This window comes from Pelophylax lessonae (assembly GCF_965119305.1).
Source record: "Pelophylax lessonae genome assembly, chromosome: 2".
Classification (NCBI taxonomy): domain Eukaryota; kingdom Metazoa; phylum Chordata; class Amphibia; order Anura; family Ranidae; genus Pelophylax; species Pelophylax lessonae.
Window position 1 is genome coordinate 306,057,136 of NC_138769.1, and position 26,843 is coordinate 306,083,978.

The window sequence follows — 26,843 nt, forward strand, 5'->3', positions numbered from 1 at the left end:
TTATTTTGGATTTCCCATTTATATTACAGGAAAAAAATGTACAATATTTATAAAAAAAAAAAAATACCTTTTTGAAAAAAAATAAAAATAATATTGTGGAACACATCTATAAATTTAATTTTAATTGAAAGATGTATGCTCATTTACAAGAAAGGAGAGGTCTCCCAAAAAATGATTTTAGTTTGATGCATATATCCGAACTGTATCAAGCAGCAGCGTTTATCTGTTTTTCTCTCCGCCAGCAAAATCGATGCACTTAAAATCCCTGCTTCAGTTCTTATGCTCCACACAAGACAGAGGTGTCTGACGCTCCCCATTACAGAATTAATTTACTTTAAAATGTTACAAAAGCAAGCAGGACATGAAGGTTTCTGGTAAAATAGGAAGGGTAAAAACTGAAAGTTAGAAATGGGGAGAGCCAGGAACTTCACTGGAAATTGTGTCCAATTTCTGAGAGGTATATGAATCTAGCAAACGTTTTACCTCACAGGGATCTCAGGGATGCGCAAATGATATCGCCCAACACCCGGGACATGTAGTGGGTGGGTAGATGGTTTCTTTCTTCATTTAGCCCTGCTGCAGGGAAGTACTAAATGATGTTCCGGACACCAGGGGGCGCTGCTACGCTCTTGGTCCCCCAGTAATACAAGCGGTGTGTACAGTGCTGTGGGGAAACAATGAACGGTGTGTACAGTGTACTAAGCACCGAAGCCGGCTGCTGCTGGTGGTGAGTCACCATTATGCAGCACTTAGTGTGGAGTCATCGTGGCCCAGTTATAATAGTGGAAGGTGGAGAGCCGGTAAACAGATCGTGAAAGGCAGTGGAAGGAGAAGGCGGAGACATGGGCACTGACACTGCCCGGATCTTGCTCAGAAAAGCCCGCACTCTGATCCTACACACCAGGAACTTGTAGAACTCTCCAGTCAACACCAAACGAGGTGGTCAGACACCCCAGTCACCTTCATGTAAATCTTGGTGGAGGGCACACATCTTTTCTCATTTCTTATTCCTCAGACTTCAGATCTGACTATCAGGAGGCACCATCTGCCATACAAACACCAACATGATCGGATCATTGTCCCAGGACTTGTAGCTTAAAAATACATTGTTCTGGATACATGATTAGATCATAGATGATCATTAAAGAGAAATTATTAAAACATGAGATTGATACGTGATCCGCGCTTCCAGGTAGGGGGGCACGCGAGTGTGCGCCCACCGCCCCAGCAGTGTTAGGGCCCTTTCACACGGCCGATCCGATCAGATCCGCCTGTCAGTTTTTTTAGGCGGATCTGATCGGATCCCTCCATGCAGCTCTATGGGGCAGCGGATGTCAGCGGAGACACCTCCGCTGACACCCGCTGCCATCCGTGTCCGATCCTGTCCGTGAAATCTGGACGGATGGAAACCCTATTTTTCCATCCGTTCAGTGATCGGATGAGAGTGGACAGGCGGTCCGCTCTCATCCGATCCCCCATAGAGGGCAGCGGGGTCTGTGATACCTCCCTCTCCGCTCTGCAAGCGGAGACGGAGCTGTCATCCGCCGGCTCAGCAGGGATCGCGGATCGATCCCCGCTGAGCAACACGGATCCGCCTACGGAGGCGGACCGTGTGAAAGAGGCCTTATGATTCGTTACAGCGCAAGCTGATCAGCAGGTCCTGGGTTTAAGAATTGATGGCCAGGACCTGCTAATCGGAACAGCAAATCACAGAAGAGAGCCCTGTGTTGGTAAACACCACAGAGCTCTCTACACAGACAGGCAATCTTGCTTTTTTTTTTTTTATTCCCTACAAAGCAGAGGTTAAAAAAACCAACAAGCTTGCTTAGTAAAAACACCACATATTACACACATTACACTTGTTAGGCACACAGTTAACTCTTATATCGCCCCAAGATGTTAAAGTAGAACTACAGGCAAAACTTTTTTTTTTTTACAATTTTAAATAAAGCAAGGGAGGGTTAAAAAAGAAAAAAAAAAAAAAGTTTTGCCTTTAGTTATACTTTAACCTCTTCCCAGCCAGTGTCATTAGTACAGTGACAGTGTATAGTAATAGCACTGATCACTATATTAGTGTATTAATGTATTGTATTGATGTCAGTGTCAGTTAGTGTACCCCCCAGCCAGTGTTAGTGTCAGATTGGCCACGGCACTATAGCAGTCCCACTATAAATCACTGATCACCACCATTACTAGTATAAAAAATAAATAATATATAAAACTTCCAGTATATATTCCATAGTTTGTAGACATTATAGATTTCACGCAAACCAAATATACACTTATTTAAAATTTTTTTTTTAAGACATGTAATGTAACAGAATACATCTTTTACTGGATATATTTTATAGCAGAAAGTAAAATCTTTTTTTTTTTTTCAACATTTTCGGTCTTTTTTTCCTTTATATAGTAAAAAAATAAAAAACCCAGTGGTGATCAAATAACACACAAGCTCTATTTGTGTGAAAAAAATTATATAAATTTCATATGGGTACAGTGTTGCATGTCCGCGCAATTTTCAGTTAAAGTAACACAGGGGGGTAAAACCTTCCAGAGCAGGATATGTCAGTGTCATTTAATAAAAGAAAGCTTACTTTTTAAACTGCTAATTCAGTTGCCCTCCCCTCTCTATCCGACAAGACATGTTGCCGGATAGAGGACAGGACATACTGAGCATTGGATGTGCAACCCCCGAAACTCACAAAATAACACTCGGCTTCGTTCCCTACTCCTGCATGCACAATCCACATTATTTCACCTGCACAGAATGCTGAGCTGCAAGACAGACTGCATATGCATCAGTAAAGAATGAAACCTAGTGTTTGGGAGTTTCTGGGGCTGCTATTCTTTTAGCATTCTTTTACTAAATGGAGCGCTGCATATTAAACTGGGGAAACTGTAATACATAGCGATGTTTTGGGCAAAAGTCATTAAAAGTTAACAAACGGTTTCAAACTGAACTCCAGGTACAACATTGTTTTACTTAAATATATTCCATGGATATAAATGACCTCATGAGGTTGCCACTGTTTTTATTTTTTATTTATTTTTTTTTTTGATAAAGCTACAATTTGAAAATCTGTTTAAGATCACCATTTGCTGTTTTTTTTTTTTTTTTTTTTTTAGATCGACTAAAAGTATTTTAGGTCTTTTTCCAAACTTGTTCTCAATAAACTTTATTTGAATATGGTTTTGGTTAAAATTATAATTTTTTTTTTTATCAGGACAAGTAGATTGGGACCCCGAATTAGTCCTTTGAACAAGTAGTTATTAAAAAAATTTCACAACCCCGAACCTTACAAAATCTGAAATATTAAAGCGTTTCTCCAGGATACGAACAACAAACTGCCTAACCTTTATTAAAGATCTCTTTGTGCTATTCATAAGGAAAACTAACAAAACCTAAAATGGCAACAAAAAAAAATCACCTACCTGTGATGCAATTGATTGCACCTTTTGCTTCCTGATCTGCCCAAGAGAAGTGGGAGGGTTGAAACACATTGGCATTTATTGGGTGGGTCTGTGGGTGATGTCAGGAGGGGTCATCTGGTCCTCTGTCACCACCCCCCAATATCTGACCACCACATTTGCCAGGCAGATGGGTGTGTAGCAGCATGCAAAAAGCAACAACAGATGGACAGTCAAAAGAACTGTGTGTCCCCCTGATGCCCATGGCTAGTGGGGACCATGATCATTGCCTGCTATACAGAGTTTATGTCACTACTATTAAAAATACATTTTCTACCACCACTATGTTTCTAATCAACATGATTAATAGACAATTTGAAAAGAATGATAAAGTGCATATACTGTAGGTAATACCTCACATCAGCAGCGCTTGTAATTGCTAGCTACCTGCTCAGAATCTCCTGCTCTAATGATGTGAAAGTCTACAAGAATACATGGTGCAAGGGGGTGGGCAGATCAACAGTGGGCACAGCTGGGCAGGGATAAGCACTGACAGGCAGGAATTGCAAGTTCAATTACAATCGTTTCGCCCACGGTTTCTTACACACTCACATGATGAGGTTGCGCAATTACCTTTCAGACAACACAGGATGATGAGAGGACCGATTACCATGATTAGCATATAGCAGCCACAGGTATCCGGTCCCTTGAACAGAAAAATGGCAAAGATAAAGCCTCTGAAAGTCTTCTTTTTTGGTTGGATGACATGAGAATGCTGTTAAAAAGTAAAATGAGTTAACTTAAATTAAAAGGTGTACATCTGCCTTATGGACTACTGAAGGTAGTTGTTTTTTTCTTGGAGTGGTTCTTTTAACAAGAATGGACTGACACTATAATATATGGCTTAAACCCTAAAGTTTCTAAACCTGATCCACATTATCAGTTGCTTAGAATGTCTAACATACAACTTTTAGGATTCACTCCCTGGATGAATAACTTTTGTCAATGCAGACCTACAGTCAGGGTTGTGGCCAACTCATCTCAAGATCCAGTCAAATCTGAAATGTTGTCCAATTGACTAGTTACATGAATGCTTACCAATGTGAAAAAATGTCAATGAAAGCAATGCCAAGAAAAGCAATGGGGTGCTAGTAGAGACACATACCATTATGGAGGTAGTCACTGGAGCAGCATGATGTTATGGTGGCAGTCAGTGAAGAAGCATGCAGTTGCAATGGCAGTTGATGGGTAACTGTGCTATTGTAGTGGCAGTAGCTAGACAAAAGGGGCAACATTCATATGGCAATCTGGGGAGTACCACGCTGTTACTGCTTGTCCTACAGTTCTAAGTAGGCTGGATGCCTGCATCAGCACCAAAACTATCTGCTGCCTATGTTGACATGTGCTGTTCCATCAACAGCGCTGTCTACTGCCATAATGCAGGGACATGATGTATTAAAGGACAAACACTGAGGGTTATTTACTAAAACTGAATGGTGCAAAATCTGGTGCATCTCTGCACAGAAACCAATCAGCTTTCAGGTTTTGCTGTCAAAGCTTAATTGAACAAGCTGAAGTTAGAAGCTGATTGGCTACCATGCATAGCTGCACCAGATTCTGAGTGCTCCAGTTTTAATAAATATCCCCCACTGTGTCTGGTAGTAAACCAACACTACTTATCAACTAAAGAATAAGAGGTCAATGGTAAAACATGGTGGTAACATGCTGTGGAGTTGCTTTTCATTTCGCAAGCAGACATAGAAACTGATCAAGCCTGTGAGCAAGATGGACAGGTCAGCTAGGAGGAAAATCAGTTTCAGCCTCCAAAAGACCTGCGTCTGAAAAGGAGACTCCCCTTCCAGGAGGACACAGCTAAAGTTGTGTCTTGGGATTTCTGAATCAAAGCCCAAACCTCAACTTCACCAGCAGTACCATCCAACCTAAGCAAGCTAGCACAACTAGGCCGAGAAAATGGATAACACTGCAGAATCCCATTGTAAAAAGACTCTCAGCTGTGATTACAACCAAAAGGTGAATCTAGTTACTGACTTAGATAGTTGACCAATTATGTAACCAACACATTTCTGCTTTTCTGCTAACTTAAGCTTGTGAATTAAAAAATATTAAACCTTTAAATTGTTACGCAAACATCTAAACCACGGCCTATGAATTTAAACAATTTGTTTACTTTTTATATTGGAAAAAGAAGGGCTTCTTTTTCCGATATAAAAAGTAAACATATTGTTTTGCCAAGGAAGTGTACACGCAGCAGTTCAACCAGCCAATCAAGTCGTGAAGCCTTTGCAAACAAACACTCCTCAAAAAAAAAATAAAGGAACACTTTGAAAACACATCAGATCTCAATGGGAAAAATATCATGCTGGATATCTATACTGATATAGACTAGGTAATGTGTTAGGAATGAAAGGATGCCACAACATTTAATGGAAATGAAAATTATTAACCTACAGAGGGCTGAATTCAAGGACACCCCCAAAAATCCAAGTGAAAAAATGATGCAACAGGCTAGTCCATTTTGCTGAAATTTCATTGCAGCAACTCAAAATTGTACTCAGTAGTTTGTATGGCCCCCACGTGCTTGTATGAATGCCTGACAACATTGGGGCATGCTCCTTTTGAGATGACGGATGGTGTCCCGGGGGTATTTCCTCCCACATCTGGACCAGGGTATCACTGAGCTCCTGAACAGACTTCGGTGCAACCTGGTGGCATCAGATGCACCAAAACAATGTCCCAGAGGTGTTCCATTGGATTTAGGTCAGGCGAGCATGGGGGCCATTCAATCGTATCAATTCCTTCATCCTCCAGGAACTAGCTGCATACTCTCGCCACATGAGGCTGGGCATTGTCGTAAACCAGGAGGAACCCAGGACCCACTGCACCAGTGTAGAGTCTGAAAATGGGTCCAAGGATTTCATTCCAATACCTGTCAGGGTGCCATTGTCTAGCCTTTAGAGGTCTGTGCGTCCCTTTATGGATATGCCTCCCCAGACCATCACTGACCCACCACTAAACCAGTCATGCTGAATGATGTTACAGGCAGCATAACGTTCTCCACGGCTTCTCCAGACCCTTTTACGTCTGTCAAGTGTACTCAAGGTGATCCTGCTCTCATCTGTGAAAAGCACAGGGTGCCATTGGGGGACCTGCCAATTCTGGTGTTCAATGGCAAATGCCAATTGAGCTCCATGGTGCCGAGCAGTGAGCACAGGGCCCACTAGAGGATGTTGGGCCCTCAAGCCACCCTCATGAAGTCTGTTTCTGATTGGTCAGAGGCATTCACACCAGTGGCCTGCTGGAGGTAATTTTTTTAGGGCTCTAGCAGTGCTCATCCTGTTTCTCCTTGCACAGAATAGCAGATACCGGTCTTGCTGATGGGTTAAGGACCTTCTTTGGCCCTGTCCAGCTCTCCTAGAGTAAATGCCTGTCTCCGGGAATCTCCACAATGCTCTTGAGACTGTGGTGGGAGACACAGCAAACCTTCTGGCAATGACAGGTATTGATGTGCCACCCTGGAGGAGTGGGAATGCCTGTGCAAACTCTATAGGGTCCAGGTATTGCCTCATGCTACCAGTAGTGATACTGACCCTAGCCAAATGCAAAACTAGTGAAAAAGAGTCAAAAAGATGAGTAGGGGAAAAAATGTCAGTGCCCCCCAACTGTAAAACCATTCCTGTTTTGGAGGTCGTGTCATTGTTGCCCATCTAGTGCACTTGTTCATTTTATTAACACTAAAGCAGCTGAAAACTGATTAACAACCCCCTCTGCTACTTAACTGATCAGATCAATAGTCCAGGAGTTAAACTGACTTGATGCTATACTCTAAATAAAAGAGTGTTTCTTTAATTTTTTGGAGCAGTATAGGTGGAAAACAACTGGCCTAGGCAATGTGTACATACTCTGAGTTCTCACAGGGATCTGGACCAATGTATACGAGACAGTATAATAAATATTTTATGCCATACATGCAGTAAATAACTACAGAAAAATACAGTGTTTAGAAAACCTACATGCAGCATCCACAATCTAACCTATCTGTAGTTTTACTTCCCATACAGAAAAGACAGTGTTTCATTATACCAGTTGTCTCTATGATAAAATGAATTGTTGTGGGGGAAGAGTAGTTTTAGTGGGCTCATATAATCTCCTACAGTTCCAAAAGACAGTCACATCTGGGCACAAGCCAAAATTAGAAGCCCCATAATTAAAGAGAGTGTGTCTGAACCGTGGGGCGGTGCATTATGTATGGTGAGCCAGCAGGATTACTTGTCAAACCTGCCGAGATGTGTTGGCTGCAGAAAATTAATGATTTAATTCTTTAAAACAATTACCTCCCAAAGACACCTTCAAATGAACTAATAAAAAGGATTACCTTTTGAGTAACTCACATTTTCATCTATTATCATGGTCTTTACCAAAAGCCTTTAACTTGCAAAATATTATACAATCGCAGTTAAGATGATTTAACCTCAGAAACAGAGAAATCTTTCTAGAGTCTTGCTGTTGATGGAAAGGTAAAAACACTGCACACTATACACACACCTAACTTTTGCATTGCTCCAAAGCATCAGAGCTGCACGACAGGTTAGCCCCAAGGAGTATACAGGTGTTATCCAACCCTATGACTGTCAATGATATAACTACATCCTACTGTAACACTCTGCAAAAAGCAAAGCCACTCAACCACTTCTACACTGTCTAAAATAGGTGCCCTCACCTCATGCTCCCAGTATTAGGCTGCTTACTGCCAATCAACTGGTTCTTTTTCAAGAATATTTTATGTAAGCAAGAAGAGCAGAGACAGCATTCATCTCAGAATGCCTGCCCAATGGCTCTTGAAGGGAGGGGGACAAACCACAAAAACACACACACACATGCACTCAACTAAATGCATATATACATCAGCTATTATACGGTCAGGCTGAATACTCATGTAGGCAAATTATTTCAGCATAAGGCTAAATAATGTAGATTAAAGTGGGTCTAAAGCCCACCTTTTTTTACCTTTTTGCAATAAAAGTAAAAAACCTTCTGCGACTCTCCCCCCCCCCCCTTTTTTTACTTTCCTGAGCCCCATTGCGATCCAGCACTGTGGATGGGAGCTGCCGCTCTCCTGACTTTGTCCCTCCTCTTTGGGCAGATCGACAGCAGCTTCTGTCAATCAACTCCAGTGGCGAGATAATGGGGGGGGAGAGGGAGGGGGTGGGACCAAGTGTCGATGGATGCACCAGCAGGTCTTGGGAGCAAGCCTGCACGAGTGCCCCCATGGGAATCAGCTTTCTATTGGGGGAACCAGCAAGAGTGGAGGAGCCCGGGGGGGGGGGGGGGGACCCGAGAAGTGACTTTACAGTCACTTTAAGTAGTTAGGGTTTTGAGCTTAAAGTGGAATTAAAGAGGAAGAATTGTTTATATGGCAACATACCAATTCTTAGATGTGATGGCTGTATTTGTTTTCTTTTTAAGCTTTCTTTCTATGTAGAGATCTATATATATAAGGTGATTATATATATATTATATATACACATATATATGTTTGACCACATGTTTTGTATCTCTAGTATAACTTGTGCATGGTCCCCATTGGAGCCTTTAACCGCCTTTGGTCAGTGTTGAATGGGAGCCCACTTAGGTTTTCTCCCTCCCTCATTGCCAATACCCATCATGGCTGCCACGGCTTCCCTTGGGCTTGGGCTGATTGTCGCGGTGCTAGGATGGACTCCTCAATGGGCGGATATGCGGTCCCATGGCTAGGGGTGGACGGGTCCCTCCCCTCGGTACGGATTGGCTATCCGAGGCCTGGGGGATGGCTGTTGGATGCCTTGGTTGGTATTGCGCGTGCGCCGGTTTGACGCATAAGCACCTTGGGACTGGGCCCGTCCGTGTCACCCGCTGATTGGCATGGTAATCGCGGCCAGGCAGGGGCCCTGTATAAGCGGGACTATTTTTTTCGGCCACGACTATCAGGCAAGAGCAGGTGTGGATTCCCGGCCTGCTACATTTATTCCCATTGGGTAAGAGCCTCTATGGACCTTTATATACTTTCCCTCACTCTACCTATTTGCTTTTAATGTGTTTCATGATTGACATCTGGGGCTCACTCAGTTATTAAAGTGCCATAAGCTCCAGTGTGGTGAGTCACTCCAATGCATAGGTTATTTGATTCATCCCCCTTTTTTTCTTAATAACTTTAATTTGATTTATACCTTTTTGCGATTATTACTATCCTTCCAGACCAAATTTTGGAGTGTAGCCCTTTTCCACTATATCTTTCATAATACCGTTTCAATATTGATGTCTACCTGTCTGCACATGCCCGATATCCTGCCCTGCACTGGGTAAGGTTTCTGGGGGTTCATGCTTGTTTGGGAAATGTATCCTTGCAATTTCATTCATTATACTCCATATTGTCATTTTTATCTGTATTTAAAAGTAATTTGTGTATGTATTCACTCAATTTTGTCTCGGTCTTTAAAATTAGATACAGAATTGAGCTCTCTATACAATAAAAGTATTCAAAAGCACCCGAAGAAGCGGATATATTCTGTGAAGCATGTCGGGCATAATCCGCTGGGATGCTCTCCAGTAGTCCATTCGTGGCATCATTATTGAGCTTTTCCAAATGTGATGTTTTAACAATGTATTGTTTATATATATATCCCCCCCCCCCTTTTTTTTTTGATGATTTTATGGTAATGCAATAAACTTGTATTTTATTGATATTTTCAGTGTATATTTAGTGTTTATGGTACCATCAAAGTCCAATATGCCTCCAATTCACCTTTTTCATATATAGATTAGGATGTAGGTACCCCTATTTTTGACACCTTGGAACTTAAGCTTGCAAGTCTGTTGTTTTTAGCAGAACAAGCGGTCCTGCAGATATAGCAGTTCAAGGTTTGAGACAAACCATTATAACACTGATAGGGTTGCTTGCTTACAATTATCTTCTTTTATGTAAAATTTTTATCTCAAAAAGGAAAAAAATGCTGTTGCTGCAATTGTTTAAAAAGTGTAAGCTTGAGCTTGGCTTCAATTTTGTTAGTGAATCTAAGTCTGCTAGTGGATATAATACTCACTCCCCCCAGATTAACAATTCTTCTGCCAAAAGGTGTATTTGTTGCTCCTTAATTCAGAGTATAGGCACCGTAAGGCAGGAAGCATGTTACTGGCCAGATCACCGGATGAAAATAGACTAAAAAAAAAAATAAAAGAAAATGGTATTTTGTCTTACCATAAAATCCTTTTCTCTGAAGTTCATTGACAGATGCAGCTCCATATAATTCTTGACCATTGGGTTATGCTGCCCCCTACAGGAGTAGAAAACTAGGTAGGAAAAAGCATTACCACGCCTATGGGGCTGTCCCTGCAGGCATACACCCACACACTCTGATATAGGCTTCAGTATCGCTGCAAGCAGTGTTTAGAGGAAAAAACACAACCCACTCAAGATAGACAAGACGTAGCTCCATAGAATTCTTGACCATTGGGACGTCCCAAACCAGTATTTGAATGAGGGGTGGGTTAACGACACAGAAAAAGAACGTAAATTCCCAACAAGGCTAAAACTTTAGACAAACACCCTCAAAGAGACTAAGTCTATTTCAAACAGCAGCCTGAAAAAACCTTGCGACCAAAAGAAGCATCCGAGGATGCCAAAACATCTACTTTATAACATTTTGTGAATGTCTGCACAGACGACCAAGTTGCCACCTTGCAAACTTGTATCACTGACACCTGATGGTGAAAAGCCCAAGAAGCACTCTGCGCCCTAGTAGAATGCGCCTTCACAGGGAAAGGTGTCCCTAGGGAAACTGGCCCTTCAGTAAATAAGCCTGAACCACCATCTGCCTGATCAACCTAGAAATGGTCGCAGCAGACGCAGCCATTCCCTTTCTAGGTCCTTCCGTAAGGACAAAAAAAAAAGAGAATCTGATTTCCTGAAAGATTCAGTAGCCGCCAGGTAAACCCTAAATCGCCCAAACCACATACAAAGAATGCAAAGCAATTTCCTTAGGATGCTTGGGCTTTGGACATAAAGAAGGTAGCACAATGTCTTCATTTAGATAGAAATCAGAAACCCCCTTAGGAAGAAATGACTGACTAGGTGGAAGTACCACTTTATCTCTGTGGACCACCAAATAAGGTGAACTGCAGGAAAGCGCGCCAATTCTGATACTCTGCAAGCAGAAGTAACAGCCACCAAAAAGGCAACCTTCTGATACAATGTGAGCAGAGGAATCTCCCTAATGTTCTCAAAAGGAGGTTTTTGAAGTACATACAATACCAAATTCAAATCCAATGGAGGTAACGGGGATCGCCTCGGAGGGGCCGCATGATAGACCCCTTGGATAAAAGTGAAAATCAACGTATGCGAGGCTAAAGGACGTTGGAAAAACACAGCCAAGGTCAATACTTGGCCTTTAATAATAGCCAAGGCCAACTTCTGTTCAACATCTCTTTGAAGGAAAGCCAAGATCCTAGCCACCGAAAAAAGGCAAGGATGCACCTTCATGGATTCACACCATGAAATGTACGATTTCCACGTACGATGATAGATCTCCCTTGAAGTAGACTTCCTGGCCTTCAACAGTGTGAGGAATCACTGCTTGTAGTTCTCTCAGGAACAAAACTAACTAAAAAATAAAAGTCTTAAAAAAGGTTCCAAAACAAAAACAGCTAAGACCGAAGTCCCATCAGGGAACTAGGTCCTACTCCTAAACTAGGCAGAAACAAACTGAAGCCTATAGCAGAGTGCGTGGGTGTATGCCTGCAGGGACAGCCCTATAGACGCGGTAATGCCTTTTTCTGCCTAGTGTTCTACTCCTGTAGGGGGCAGCATAGCCCAACGGTCAAGAATTATATGGAGCTGCGTCTGTCAATGAAAGACAGAGCAAAGCCTACTCCTGTGCAGGCACTGGTACTGGATGTCACAAGTACTAGATGGCCCCCAGCTCTGCCCCTCCCTGCCCCAAAGCAACTTGTCCCGATGTTGATGGGGACAAGGGCCTCTTACCAACAACCATGGGCTATGGTTGTCGGGGTCTGCAGGCAGTGGGGTGCTTCTTGGAACCCTGGAAGTCACGTGACGTCAGAAGGGGGCAGTGCCACTGGGTGACACAGCCGGATGGCACTGCCCCCTGCCTATATAAGAAATGTCAAAGCGCGGAGCGGGCATACGGCGAGATGCCTCCCAGGAGGTGAGAGCGTTTTTATCTTTTTATAGTTTTTCGGGTTGGCGGATGGTGTGATTGACAATGGATTTACATTAAGGGTCACTACTTTTTTGTTTTTTTAATAAAGGATTTGTCAAAAACGGTCTCGTTTGGTTATTACTTTTGTACACTTTTTTGCTGAATGGGTAAGGGTAATATGTACCCGATACCCATTCACATAAGGGGGGGCAAGATCTGTGGGCCCCCTTATTGAAGGGGGCTTACAGATTTCGATAAGCACCCTGCCCGCAAACCCTGACAACCACAGCCCAGGGTTGTCTGGAAGAGGCCCTTGTCCCCATCAACATGTTGAGGGCATGTGTGCTGGTATGGTTAAGGCGGGGGGGGGGGGGGGGGAGTATTTTATTATACTCTTCTGACTCCTGCCTGGTTGCACAGATTGGGCCTTACTACCACTGCTGAGTGTTTTAGAGGCTGTGGAAATACTGGTAACATCTTGTAGTCCAAAGTTTTTGGAGAGGTTAGTTCATTTATTTCATGGATTCTGGGTCTTCCTAATATCTTGCATCTCAAAAATTGTCTCCTGGGAATCTTTGCTGATCTGGTGATTCCTAGACATGATAAAAGATTTTTACGCATTTTACATATTTTATATTTCTTAACTAAAAAACAATTCTCTTATCCTAGAAAAGGGACAACACTCCCTATACTACACTCTTGGCTAAAACAAATTAACGATACATTGCCTTTGTATACGCTAACTTTTAAACTCAGGAAAACTTATTTTTGATACACTTTGGAGCAAATGGGTCTCCAGCCCACTTACGTTAACCTCTCTAGAGCCAGGGTGTTACATTTGCGCTGTGTGTTGCTCTGTGCTGGTGTACTTTGATATTTATATACAGTATAGTGGCATCTGTAATATTTGATATGTCTTCTGTTGGTGCACGCTATTTTATGAGACACAGGAGACTTATTGTTGTTTTATCAAGCCTTGTTTATTTTTGTGTTTTTCTTTTTTCTTTGTAATGGCCCGTACACACGATCCGAAAATCGGACGAAAAATAACGCTTGTGAAAAGATCGGACGATAATCTGATCGTTAGTACACAGCTTACGAGAGGCGATCACGACAGTTCGCCCGATATTATCCGGTCGTGCAAGCATAAAAATTTTGATCGTATTATAACACATCGTACGATAATCGTATTATCGGTATGTTGTTCGTCCGAAAAAAATGGTGAGCAGTAGACAGCGCATGAGCAGTAGACATCATTTCCCCTCACACGCAACAATGTGGTTCTGCATACCGGAAGATTTTGAATAATCGTCCGAGAAAATTCGTATCGTAGTAGCCTCTCCCATTTGCGAATACAATTGAGAGTTCCTAGCAACCAAACAAAAACGGACGGAACGTCGTCCGATTTTCGGATCGTGTGTACTGGGCATAAGCCTGGTTTTGTAGAAGGCCCCTTTCACACATGCTGTCCGTTTTTCATCAATCCATTGACGGATGAAAACGGACATCAATGCATCCCCATGAAAAAACGGATGTAAATGGATGATTATTCATTTACATAAGTTTACATCCGCATCTGTGATCATCCGTTTTTTGAAACCTAACAAAGCTCTTTTTTTCTTCAGTTAACCACTTAAGGACCAAGCCCATTTTTGTTTATAAGTTAAAATCAGTATTTTTTTCTAGAAAATGACTTCGAGTTAGAACCCCCAAACATGATATATAATTTTTTAGCAAAGACTCTGGAGAATAAAATGGTGGTCATTGCAATATTTTTCTGTCACGCGGTATTTGCGCAGCAGTCTTTTAAACGCCATTTTTTTGGGAAAAATTACATTTCACTGCATTTAAAAAACTAAACAGTAAAGTTAGCCCATTTTTTTTGTATATTGTGAAAGATGATGTCACGCCGAGTAAATAGATACCCAACATGAAACGGCTTAAAACCCGGACGTGACATCATGGACGCCGCCTCTGGGTTACGTCATCGGAGACCCGATCAAAGCCGAATCTGACGTGCCGGCAGGTTGCTCGGGTCTCCCGGAAACCCGGGCAGAGCCGTTCCCTCCCACTAGCTGGGGTAACGTTGGAGCGGCTCCCGAGCCACATGGATTATTACCGCCTGAAAGCCTCTAAAAAATGGTACCAGGATGATGCCTCTAGCTGCAGGCATCACCCCGGTACAGCCACTTATTGCAGCCGACGTAGGGCTGCATCGATTTGCGGTAAGTGGTTAAAAAAATGGATCAGACGAAAAACAGATGTAACCTGACAAAATAGTCAGTGTTTCATCCGTTTTTGCGTCAGTAGTAGATGTAAAAAGAAAAACTGATGAGCACTGAGGAAAAACAGATGAAAAACTGAAGATTACGGATGAAAAACTGAAGATTACAGATGAAAAATCCATTTTGGCATGACTGAACTGATAAAGTGAACGGTCCGCATGTGTGAAAGGGGTCTAAAACTTTAAAAATGCAATAAGCAAATCTTAAAGAAAAAAAGAACATAGTAGAAAAAAACGGGACTATAGAGTTGATTGGAGCAATGATAAAAGCACAGAAGAGTGAAACGCATTTGCGGTTGTTCCTAGAGCTGTCTGTGCATGTCTCATCCTTTTTTTTTCTTTTTTAAGATTTTTCAATAAATATGGACTTTTAATGCTGGAAGGGCCCCTATCTTTTTTGTCTACATGGTATCTTTGGTCACGAACCAGGCAGGCACCCGGCACCTTACAGCAGTACGGGATCCCACTTGGTGATCTTTAGGAGCGGTGCATCATCTCTGCTTTCTTACTATAGTGGTGGCTTCCTCAGTCGCCATGTCATTGGAGGATGTAACCTCATCTACAAAGCCTGTTGTAGTGCATAGTTGTATGTTGATATATGCAATCACAGGCAGGTGGGTTTTTGTGATGCCTGCTGTTTGATTATTTTTTCACTCATATTTTTTTTCCCCTTTTCCTTTTCTGCCCCCTCTTTGTACTTTGAAAAGGACGGAAATATGTGGCTCCCCTTTCATCAGTTTTTGGTATATTATATCTTGTTTTTCAAAAGAGTGATATGTTGTACCGTCTATGTGTGTATGCAACCTATGGCGCGTCAATTTTAATTTATTACCGTATATGTGCACCTTTTAAAGGGGTCAAGTCACTAAAAGTTAAATAACAGCCAAAAAAACACGGTACAATAACGCTTGAGGTAAATCAATTTTGAAAGTGCAATTCACTAAAAATTTTGCGTTAAATACCAAATATAATTTTGATTTAGCGGTATTTACCACATTATTTCATTTGGTAATTTATCGCATGGAGCTGGTTGCAAAGGAATGTGCCAGGAAGCAAGCCACCATGTCCTTAACAACGAACGACTGATCAGCTGTCGGCAGGTTTCCACTGAGAGCTGAATGTAAAAAAAAAAAAAAAAACACGCCAGCAATTAAAAATTATAAAAAAAAAAAAAAAAAAATTATATTATATATATATATATATATATATATATATATATATATATATATATATATATATATATACACACACACACACACACACACACACACATACACATACATACACATTGATAAATCCTATTGAACACCACTCAAAACTTTGAGTTTCGTGAGCTGAACATGTATTTGGCATGAGGCTTATTTTTCTTGGTAATCAGTTTCAGTGGAAGCACACTTTAGTGCTTTTAGGCATCACGCTTGCTGCATCTTATAACTCTTTATTCAAAGCAAATTTCCCCCCTCTCATCAAATCTCTAAAAACTCTCCTGACATCCTGAGATAATATCCACATTTGCTGGCTTGGTCATATACATGCAAAGAAAATGTAATTTCTCCCTAAATTATTGTATCCCTTTTTTTACCTATTCAGCTCTCAGTGGAAACCTGCTGGACAGCTGATGGTTCCTTGTTAAGTTAGTTTTTACCTATTCCAGTAAGGCCACATTCTCCGCTCCTTACAACCTCAACTTTTTACATTTATTTGGGGATCCACTAGATCCAGGCTGAATAGAAATCTACTGTAGAAACTCAAAAACTTAAAGGTGAGCTAGGTGTCTTACTACTACAAAGTGGGCCAAATTGCCCCTAAGGTCCACCTGCATTCAGGAACAGATACCTCCCTCTTGGACCATAATAGATATGCTTAACATTCACCCTATACTTCTCTCATCCATCATCTGGACCCCTCTTTGCCCTAAGCCTCTCAATCTGGTATTGATCCACACTTTGTCAATCTGGGACTCCATCAAATATTCAGCGGATTTAAAATTTCCCCATCTCCCTTATTGCATATTATCAATAACCCTCTAGTTCATTTTGGATTTATTCATCCTCAAAGTGATCACTGGTGAAATACACAAGGCCTCACTACAATCTATTCCCTGCTGGACACAAAGGGAGTTCCAACATTCCAGCAAGTTAAAGATTCTCACACAATCCCCAACAGTGAAAGACAAATTTTACTTCCTTCAAATCTGGCATTAAGTGGAATCACTACTTAAAAATTAGGTCTTGCCCTTGACTTTTAATGAGTTTTGAATCAAAACCTAAATGTAATTTGATAACACAAGTAGTCGTCTCTCTACTTTACTAATCCATACTGGTTAGATTTTTCTCATAGATGGGGGTGCTACATACTTCTAATTAATTAATCTGGTTGCCCTTCTCTGCACTTTCTAGTTTCCCAATAGCCTGTTTGCAAACTGGTACTGAAAACTGAACATAATTAGGATGAGGTCTTACTAATGCTATGTACAGGGGCAAAATTAGCTTGGCATTGCATGCTATCATTAAGTCTATGATCTACCAGAACACAAAGATTCTTCCTGACTATTCACTACCTCAGTTGTACTCCTTCCAGAATGTATAATGAATGCATGTTTTCAGCCCACAAATGCATGACTATATTTATCAAAAACTAAACCTCATTTGCCACATAGTTGCCCAATTAAATAGTACATTAACTGTTTGTCGGTTGGAGACACCCTGTAAGCTTGGTGTCACCTGCAAACACAAAAATGGTACTTTCAATCCCAAACTCTGTATCATTTATAAATATGTTAAAAAGAAGAAAGGGTGTCAAACCTGAACCTTGTGGGTACACCACTAACAACACTAGACCATTCAGAGTATGGATCATTAATCCTCTGAATTATACTCTGAATACGGTCTGTTGACCACTTTTCTACTTTTCTTGAAAAATGACAGTGGGTGCAGGGAGAAAAGGCCTCCCCCCCACTGTCACGGGGGAAGCGGGAATTGGGGGTTTGAAGAGGCAGGAGCCATCCTAAATACAGGTGGAACATATAACATGTTACAAGAATGAACCTATCCTTTAAGTAGATTTCTGTGCAGCATGTTCTGTCAGTTTCACTTGCAGGGATTTCTAAACAACTCTCTCACACGCATTCTTACAATGGGCTAAAAGTGAGGATAGTCCTTTTAATAAGCATATTAAGTTTTCACTTCTTGGCAATATTTCTATCCTGATGCGTCTGTCTGCTCACCTTACTAATTAACAATACAAGCAATACAAGGAGAAGGCACATTGAACGCACACTCTCCGGCATCCGACCAAGCATGCACAAGATCCATGGCTGCGGATATATCAAAACTGCATTTTGTCATTGGGGGGATGTTCCCACTTTCTTAAGAACAAGTACCAGAAAGAGATATTTTGAACAGTAATTATACAACTTAACAAAAAACTGAAAATTATAGGAACAGGGCCTCTAAGCAAAACCATTCAGCAGGCATATGGCTTCTTTCAGCAATATTTTTACACATAATGTAAGCTCATACATTAGCATCCCCTGCTTTTGGAGTGACTTTTGTCAGGCACCACACCTTTTATTTTGTGACTGAAGGTGCAGACTACTAGCTGCCAAACCATAATGCACAAACACACTTTCAACTTTGGAGCCCATACAAGACACAAAACTGTACAATTTTGCCTAAAGGCTTTTTTTCTTCAATTAAAAGGTAACGATTATTTCTGACTTTTATCATGTTACAGCGTTACACAAAAAACAAGAGCAAAACTAAAAGTGAACAACTCACAATCACGTAATACAAGAAAAATAAATTAGGAAGGGAAAAATACACTGATCATTACACATCATTTAAACCACTCTCCCGTGCAATATGAACAAATAGGACTTACTGATCTGATTCTTAATGCCTTGACCCTTAGCAACGTCTGAGGAAACCTTTTCTTTTGAGAATGTCTGCACTTCATCTTGCAAATCCGATTCCTCATGGTCATGCAGACTTGAAACTTCATCATCTTCATCGCTGCCCTGCTCAGCAATTTCACCATCATCAACACTGTCATCATCATCATCCTCCCCCTCTTCAGACTCATTCTCTTCAGCATCTGTTCCTTTGCCTTCATCACCACTCCCCAGTTCAAGACTGCTGTCCAATGCATCATCTTGTGATGCTTCTTCATCTAGAAAAACAAACAAATCTTATTATTCAGCAGTTAACAGGTAAAAATGTATTAACATAATCATCGCACTACAGGATGGTGGAAACCTATTTTCTTTAACATGGATGTAAACCGCAGATATCAATGATGAACAAAGCATATCCCTCTACAGTGTTACTCATCTCAATCAGAGCACTAAGTGTCATTTCTGTCTGCTGCTTTGTTCCTCTGCTATCAGCATGAAATACTCTGACAAGTTTTCCTGACACCAAGGAGACAGGGAAGGGCTCTCCAGCTGATTGACAGCCTCAGGTCTGTTCCCTTGTGCTGTGTGAAGGGGGGCATGTCCCTTTCTTCCAATCAGCTCTCAGAGCTTTTCTCACTGCATTCTGCAGAGTGCAACTTCAGCTTTTTTCCCCCTTTTTTCTGACAGCTCAGACATGCTTTATACGCTAGGTTATTTGAATGGTTCCATAGAAGAGAAGACTGCAGACAAACAGGTACACTTTATGTAGGAGAATTTGATTCAAATCTGTGTATCACCTAAAACCAGTCACTTCAGTGGGTTTATTTAAAGGTTTACAGCCACTTTAAATGGCACAAAATACAGGTCTATGTGTTTCATGCTTACAAATGCTTTTTCAAAGTGTTTTGAATTGTAAGCATGAAAGGTGAAGAAGCTGTATTCTGTGCCATCTAACAAAATGAAAATGGTTGTAAACCTTTGACATGAATCATGAAGAAAGCACACCCTTTTAATTTGTGCACTTGTCTTTATCCACAGCATTGAGTGTGATTTCTCTCTGCTGCCATGTTCATCTGCTCTCTACTTGACTCATTTCTGACAGGTGTTTCCAACACCAAGAGATAAAAAGGTGATGGGGAGGAGAGTTTCAGCACACAGCCTGTGATTGATTTCATTAGTGCTGCATGATTTCTATGTGCTATGTGGAGAAGGTGTCCCTCCCCTTTATTCAGCTCTCAGATCTCTCCTCAGAGTGTGTAACTGGAGATCCTCGACCCCTGCTGCTAGAGATGAGAAAATATAATTTGAACTGTGTGTTTTTAGAACAATCTACAGGGCAGATGGCTGCAGATAAACAGTTACAACTCATTACATTTACAATCACTTTAAGAAAAAAAAATACTTTATATTCGTAGCACTTATCTGAAGGCAAGATAAACTGGACCAGCAATAGCCATCGCAGATGGCTGTGAGAGCTGTTTGGTTGATACTACTTTGGCAAGGGGAGCAACTTGTTGTGTTGGAATGTCAACTCCTATTCAAAATTTGGATTACATCAATTATTAGATAAGTCACTCCCTTGATTTCTCTGGTGGATAACCTTTTTACAACACACGAACCTGACAGTGGGGGGTTTTACACACACTGCGTTTGTGTGCCCTAAGATTACTTTCGTTTTTATTGGTTTACTGAAATTTAGCATTTCCCAGATCTTTGCGCGAATATCGTGCAACATAAATTTGAACTACCACTATCTTATTCTCTAGGATGTCTGCTTTCAGAAAATGTAATGTTTTGGGGGTTTTATTTATTCTTCAGGCAGGGCTAAAATAACTTTTTTTAACATATGTGCAAAAAATGTAAAAAGCTGGTCTAGCTCTAGTCTGCTTTTTCATCAAATGAATTATTCTACAGGGAAAACTGTACTGCTCCTGATTTATTTACAGTCAAAAACATTTCCAATGCCCATGGATGGACAGCAGCAGGAGCCAATGCCATTTCACAATGAGGAGGGAGAGCTGGAGGCAGCCGAGACACTCCTGCAACATCACTGGATCTAGATGGGCTCAGGTAATTATTAGGGGATGCTGGGGCCGCCGTTGCACACAGAAAGTTTTTTATCTTAACGCATAGAATGCATTCAGATAAAAAACTTCTGACTTCAAGTATTTCATGACCAGAGGTCATTAAAGCCTAAAGGCCTAGGTCAAATGTAGCAGTGTGAGTCAATTTCATTTTCTTTGATATGTTTTGCTACACAGCTATGCAAATGTAAAAAAGAATACATTAACATCTTCTCGCCTTGCCTATAACAGATTGATGGCCGGGAGGAGGCTTTCCTCCTTCGAAGTGAACGTCATATGACGACCTCTCAAAAGGGTCCATGCTAGGGCTGAACGATAGTCGATGTGATATCAACTATCGTGCTGTGGGCATGGACGATAGTCACATCGCCCAAGATACGATGTAAGGCATAGGCATTAGGCAGGGAGAAGTCGGGATGACTCACAGTGGTTGTAGCAGAACACAGCCCGACATCCGTCCCACACGTTCAGTCTGCCTGCCTGCCTGCAGCTAGCCAGTTCTCCAGCTGATGGTAATATGATCCTAGTGTGAGGAGCTCAGCTCCTCCCTGTAACCAATCAGCGCCTCTCAGCACACTGACACTGAAGAACTGGAAACAAGCTTGTATTGTAACAGTTCAGAGTGAAGAGTCGAGTCAGTACGTGTGGGACTGGACGGATTTCATGTCAGGCTGTGTTCTTCTACCTCCTGCCACCACTGAGTCCCGACTGTGCCTAATCCACACTGACTGTCACTCCTTTGTCAAGTGTCCGGGGCATAGGAAAGAGAAGATCTCATATAGTCAGCTGCAGGGGGCGTGTATCAAGCGTTAAAACAGCAACAGGTAGATGTAAAAGCGGCAATCATCCGGGGATAACTTAAAAAAAACTAGCCATGTATTCTACTAAATACCTTGGACTGTCTACTTCCAAAAAAAGGGTAATTTGGGGGATATTTGTACTGTTTGGCCTCAAAAAATTAGAGAGACAAGCAAGATTGATCGATTTTCAGATATAAATATATCATAGTTTGTGGACTCAAAAACTTTCCTACAGACTAAATAAAATACACTGATTATTTTGACCAAAGAAATGAAGCAGAATACATTTTGACCTAAATATATGAAGAAAGTTTTTTCCCCAAAATTTTCAATCTTTTTTTTTTGTTTATTTAGCAAAAATAGAAAACCCAGTGGTGATTAAATACCACTAAAAGAAAGCTCTATGTGTGTGTAAAAAATGAGAAAAATTTCTTATGGGTACAGTGTTGCATGACCACGCAATTGTCATTCAAAGTACGATAGAGGTGAAAGTTACAAATTGGCTGGGACAGGAAGGGGGTAAAAGTGTACGGTATTAAAGTGGTTAAATTATATATTTTAAGAAACCAGTTCTAAAATTTTGTAATACTACAACTGTATCAAACAATTACAGTATAAAAAAAGGTACACTGCCACCGACAGGTTGCAGTGGTCTCTGCAAGTGGAAACCTTTTTTTTTTTTTTTTTAATTGTCGCAAGTGCAGGAACCACTCTGATTGGTTTCACCTTGTTAGCAGGGATCAAAAGTGGACAGTGACAACCACAATGTATCAGCTGGTAGTTCATATATTATCAATAAAGAATGAATAGCTGACTATGATTCAAAGTGTTTATACATTTAATTTTAACTTACCGGATTCTTCAGAGAAAGACTGCTCCCCTAATTCTGCTTTCAAATCTTTCCGAGATGTTGTCTTTCCTTGATACCTTTTATCTGTATCAGAAAGGAAGGTTACTGTACGTTTCTTGAGGTTCTTCAGTATAATTGCACCGTCATCATCTGCAATTTCCCCTTCATCAAATTTTTCAATAACTTTTGCTGCGGTGGCTGTAAATAAAAAGACAACGCCATTAACAAAACCTGTGACATGAGGAGACAGGTACTGAAAAAACATTAAAATAAAAATCTTTACTGTAATCTAAAGTGGGGGAAATTTAAAAAGTCAAGCACTGAATAATAATTAAGCTATCCACAACAAATCTTTACGTCAGTTAGGTTCATTATTAAAGATTTTGTGACCCTGTTGCAATTTGTACTTTGTCATTTATAACAGCCCACATGCATTAGCCTTTAGCTGACCATACATTGATCTGTTTTCTTTTTTCAATCAGCCAGGGGGAAAAAAAACTGCTCATATTCCCCCATTTACACATACAAGGTGGATGATGGAATCCTCCTCGCCGAGCTATTGTATTCTGACAGCAGCAGTTCTCCATTGTCCGAATACACTGATCAGCGCTGCAGCACTGATTGGGAAGCCACATTCATTAGATCTACTCCTCCCAAACGGGAACTGCCATAGATAAATCAAAATTTGAATTTGAATTTTTTTTCAATCAATTTCAATCTTCAATAAAGCCAAATCTGATGGCTGAATTAGTTGTTTTCTTTCTTAGGCTTTCTTTTAACTTTCTATATACAGTGCCTTGCAAAAGTATTTACCCCCCTTGACTTTTTACTTTTTGTTACATTACAGCTTTTTTTTGTTAATCTGAATTGTATGTGATGGATCAGTGCACAATAGTCTAAGTTGGTGAAATGAAATGAGAGAAATATATATATAAAACCATTTTTTTGAAATAGAAAACAGAAAATTGGCATGTGCGTATGTATTCACCCCCTTTGTTATGAAGCCCATAAAAAGCTCTGGTGCAACCAGTTACCTTCAGAAGTCACATAATTAGTGAAATGATGTCCACATGCGAGCAATCTAAAGCCTCATACACACGCGTCAAAAATCGGCAGGGAATTTTCGGCCAACGTCCGAACTGCCGATTTTCGGCTTGTTAGTATGATGCTTCCGACAACCAACTCCGACTTTTCGGCCGAAAAAAATCTGGTGCGCTATAAAATTTTTGTTGGCCGTCAACATACCGGCCGATTTTTGTGCAGTCAGTACAGATTTCGACAGGGAAAAATCTGATGAGCAAGACTGGGCATGCTCAGTGAAGAAAAAACACAAAGAAAACTAACCAACACATGACATCACTTCTGAAGTAGAATTTTGTTGGCCGAGAAAATGTGTGTGCAGTCTAGGCACATTTCAACCAACAAAACACAACTTGGACAAAAGTCGGACGATCGGTCGGCCAATAATCGTTGCGTGTGTACGAGGCTTAAGTGTCGCATGATCTGTCATTACATATACACACCTTTTTTGAAAGGCCCCAGAGGCTGCAACACCTAAGCAAGAGGCACCACTAACCAAACACTGCCATGAAGACCAAGGAACTCTCCAAACAAGTAAGGGACAATGTTGTTGAGAAGTACAAGTCAGGTTAGGTTATAAAAAAAATATCCGAATCTTTGCTGATCCCCAGGAGCACCATCAAATCTATCATAACCAAATGGAAAGAACATGGCACAACAGCAAACCTGCCAAGAGACGGCCGCCCACCAAAACTCATGGACCGTGCAGGGAGGGCATTAATGAGAGAGGCAGCACAGAGACCTAAGGTAACCCTGGAGGAGCTGCAGAGTTCCACAGCAGAGACTGGAGTATCTGTGCATAGGAGGACAATAAGTCGTATGCTCCATAGAGTTGGGCTTTATGGCAGAGTGGCAGGAAGAAAGCCATTACTTTCAGCAAAAAACAAAAAAATGGCACGTTTTGAGTTTGCAAAAAGGCATGTGGGAGACTCCCAAAATGTATGGAGGAAGGTGCTCTGGTCTGATGAGACTTTTTATATATTTTTTAAGTTTATGTATTTGATATTAATTAGCGCGGCTATCACTATATATAGCATTTGTAATTTTTCACATTGGAATGAGAACTTTATAGCTGCAGCTGACTATTTCTGATCAATTTAGGATTTGTTGTTGACCGTTGACATAGTATAGATTTCTTTTACTTTCACCTGGTGATCTAGCCAGTAAGTGTTGCTTTTCAACAGAAAAAGCTGTCCTGCAGATGTGTTGATGAAGGATTTCCCCCATCCACACAAGTGAGGTGAATGGAGGAATCCCCCCTCACACTGCACTTTTTCTTTTCTCAGTTGCGCAAACAGAATCATAGGACGCCTGTCGCCCAAAAGAAATTCCGGAATTTCTTTTAGGCCACAACCCCCCCGCAATTCAGCTTTCGCAATTTTACTGCGATTCGTCGGGTGACACTTGTGGCAAAACCGCGATTTGAGGGCCAATGAAAATAACAGGGATTGCAGGGGCGTACCGTGATTTGCGGTGAGGCAGAATCGCGGCAATTCCGCCCTCAATCTGGAACGTCCATAATGTGAACAGAGCCTCAAGCTCTACAGAGTTTGAGAGCTACTTTTGTAACTCAATTTGGGCAGATTGCTGAGTTTTTAAAGCATTTTTTTCCCCAAAGGAATGCAATGAGACACGCAAATTGGGTCTTTTTTTTTTTTTTTTTGCATGTTTAGGCATGTTTTTCTGCTCATATGTACAGTTACCTCCCTATGAGGAAATTACCAAATATTGCCATGAAATCAACGAAAATCTGTTTTGGTCAGCAATGCCAAGCAAAATAAAGGAGGAGATCGTGTCTCTTTTCAATCTCGAGACCTTTATCCAGATGGTGAGGGAACACTCCTGTCTGTACGATCCTCAGGACCCCGTTACAAGCCTGGAGCAGGCAAGAGGAGGGCACTGGTGCAGATCGGAGAGCACGATTTTTCCAATTGGGAAGATTTTACTGGCACAGAGAAGGATGGCAAAGGTAATGTTTTGCATCTGTTAAGCAATGACAGTTTACGGTCACCCTCACTGGTTGCAACATGTGTATTGGTTTGCTGCTTTACACTCCGGGTCGCATTTGGAAATCATGGGGGCGCCATACAGTCTACCTGACAGCCCCTCCCCCCAATAAAATATTAAAAAGAGATATGCTATACCTGAAAGTACACACAAATCTTTTTTTTAATTATATAAGTTTATTTATTTTTTCTTCCATTAGATAATATGACATTACTGCGGCTGCTTGTCATGAAACACGCAATTTCATCCATCACTGTTTGGAGAGCAGTAAGCACTGCAGAACACAGCAAAAATCAAGGCGATGTAAATAGCCCAGGAAGCAGAAACATAACACAAATAATTATGTTGCAGATGATATTTTTTCTCTACTGGCTAATACAAAAAACGCCAGAGCTCCAAAACGCTGTACAAAAACGCACATACGAACGAGCGTAAAAAACAAAAAAACAACAAAACACATGAAAACGTGACACTCAGGTTTGAATGCAGCCTTCAAAAAACAGTAATTCTCCTGTGCTCAAGTGGTATGCAAAAAAGGTGAGTTGTCTTATGAGGTCTTTGTTAGCACCACCTTAGGTCTTACCGCCCCCTAGGGACCAAGTGTATCCAAATACACTGAAAGACAACAACAAGGGAAGGGTGCACTTTAAATCCGAAAAAGCAACATACATTGAACTCACAAACATAAGGTAGTTGCACACATGTACAGACAATGGAACCAATCGCCTCCAAGACAGCCAGGACACTCCTACAGTGCTGGATGACGTGCTGGTATCTGCAGCCTTACTACTTCTACTTTCTGGAAACCTCTTTACAAATTGGCAAAATATAGTCAATGGAATTCATTTTTCAATTAGGAAGCTGGAATGGAAAGGTCACATAGAAACCCAGAATTGCTGAACCAGGAAATTATACTGTTGCCTTCCTGCCTGTACAGATGTGCAAAAATACAAAACCTATACAAGGTAAAAATGTAAACATACGTATGGAAAATGTTAGAGATGCACCAAAATTCTGGTGGCCAAAAATTGCGTTTTTGGCATTTTGTCGACAGAGAAAAAGGTGCAGATAATGGCGCCGAAAACGCTTTTACTGTGCTTATGGTGTATTTTTTCATAGGTCATGTGACTCAAAAACCACATCAAAAATCTAACACAGGTGCATTATTAATGCTTTCTTGTTGCATTTTTTAACCTTTTCAACAGGGTAGGGAGTTTTTTGGT

General features: G+C 41.1%; 1 protein-coding gene across 2 annotated transcripts in view; it reads right to left on the reverse strand.

Moving 5' to 3' along the window:
- The window catches only part of AATF (apoptosis antagonizing transcription factor), a 252,007-nt gene that overhangs the window by 191,648 nt on the left and 33,516 nt on the right, over positions 1-26,843 (reverse strand). For both annotated transcript variants that reach the window (XM_082244714.1, XM_082244715.1), the window contains exons 2-3: positions 22,537-22,731; positions 18,787-19,074 (exon numbers count right to left, since the gene is read on the reverse strand). In XM_082244714.1, coding sequence (XP_082100840.1) covers positions 18,787-19,074; positions 22,537-22,731 — 483 coding nt within the window. The remainder of the gene's footprint in view (positions 1-18,786; positions 19,075-22,536; positions 22,732-26,843) is intronic.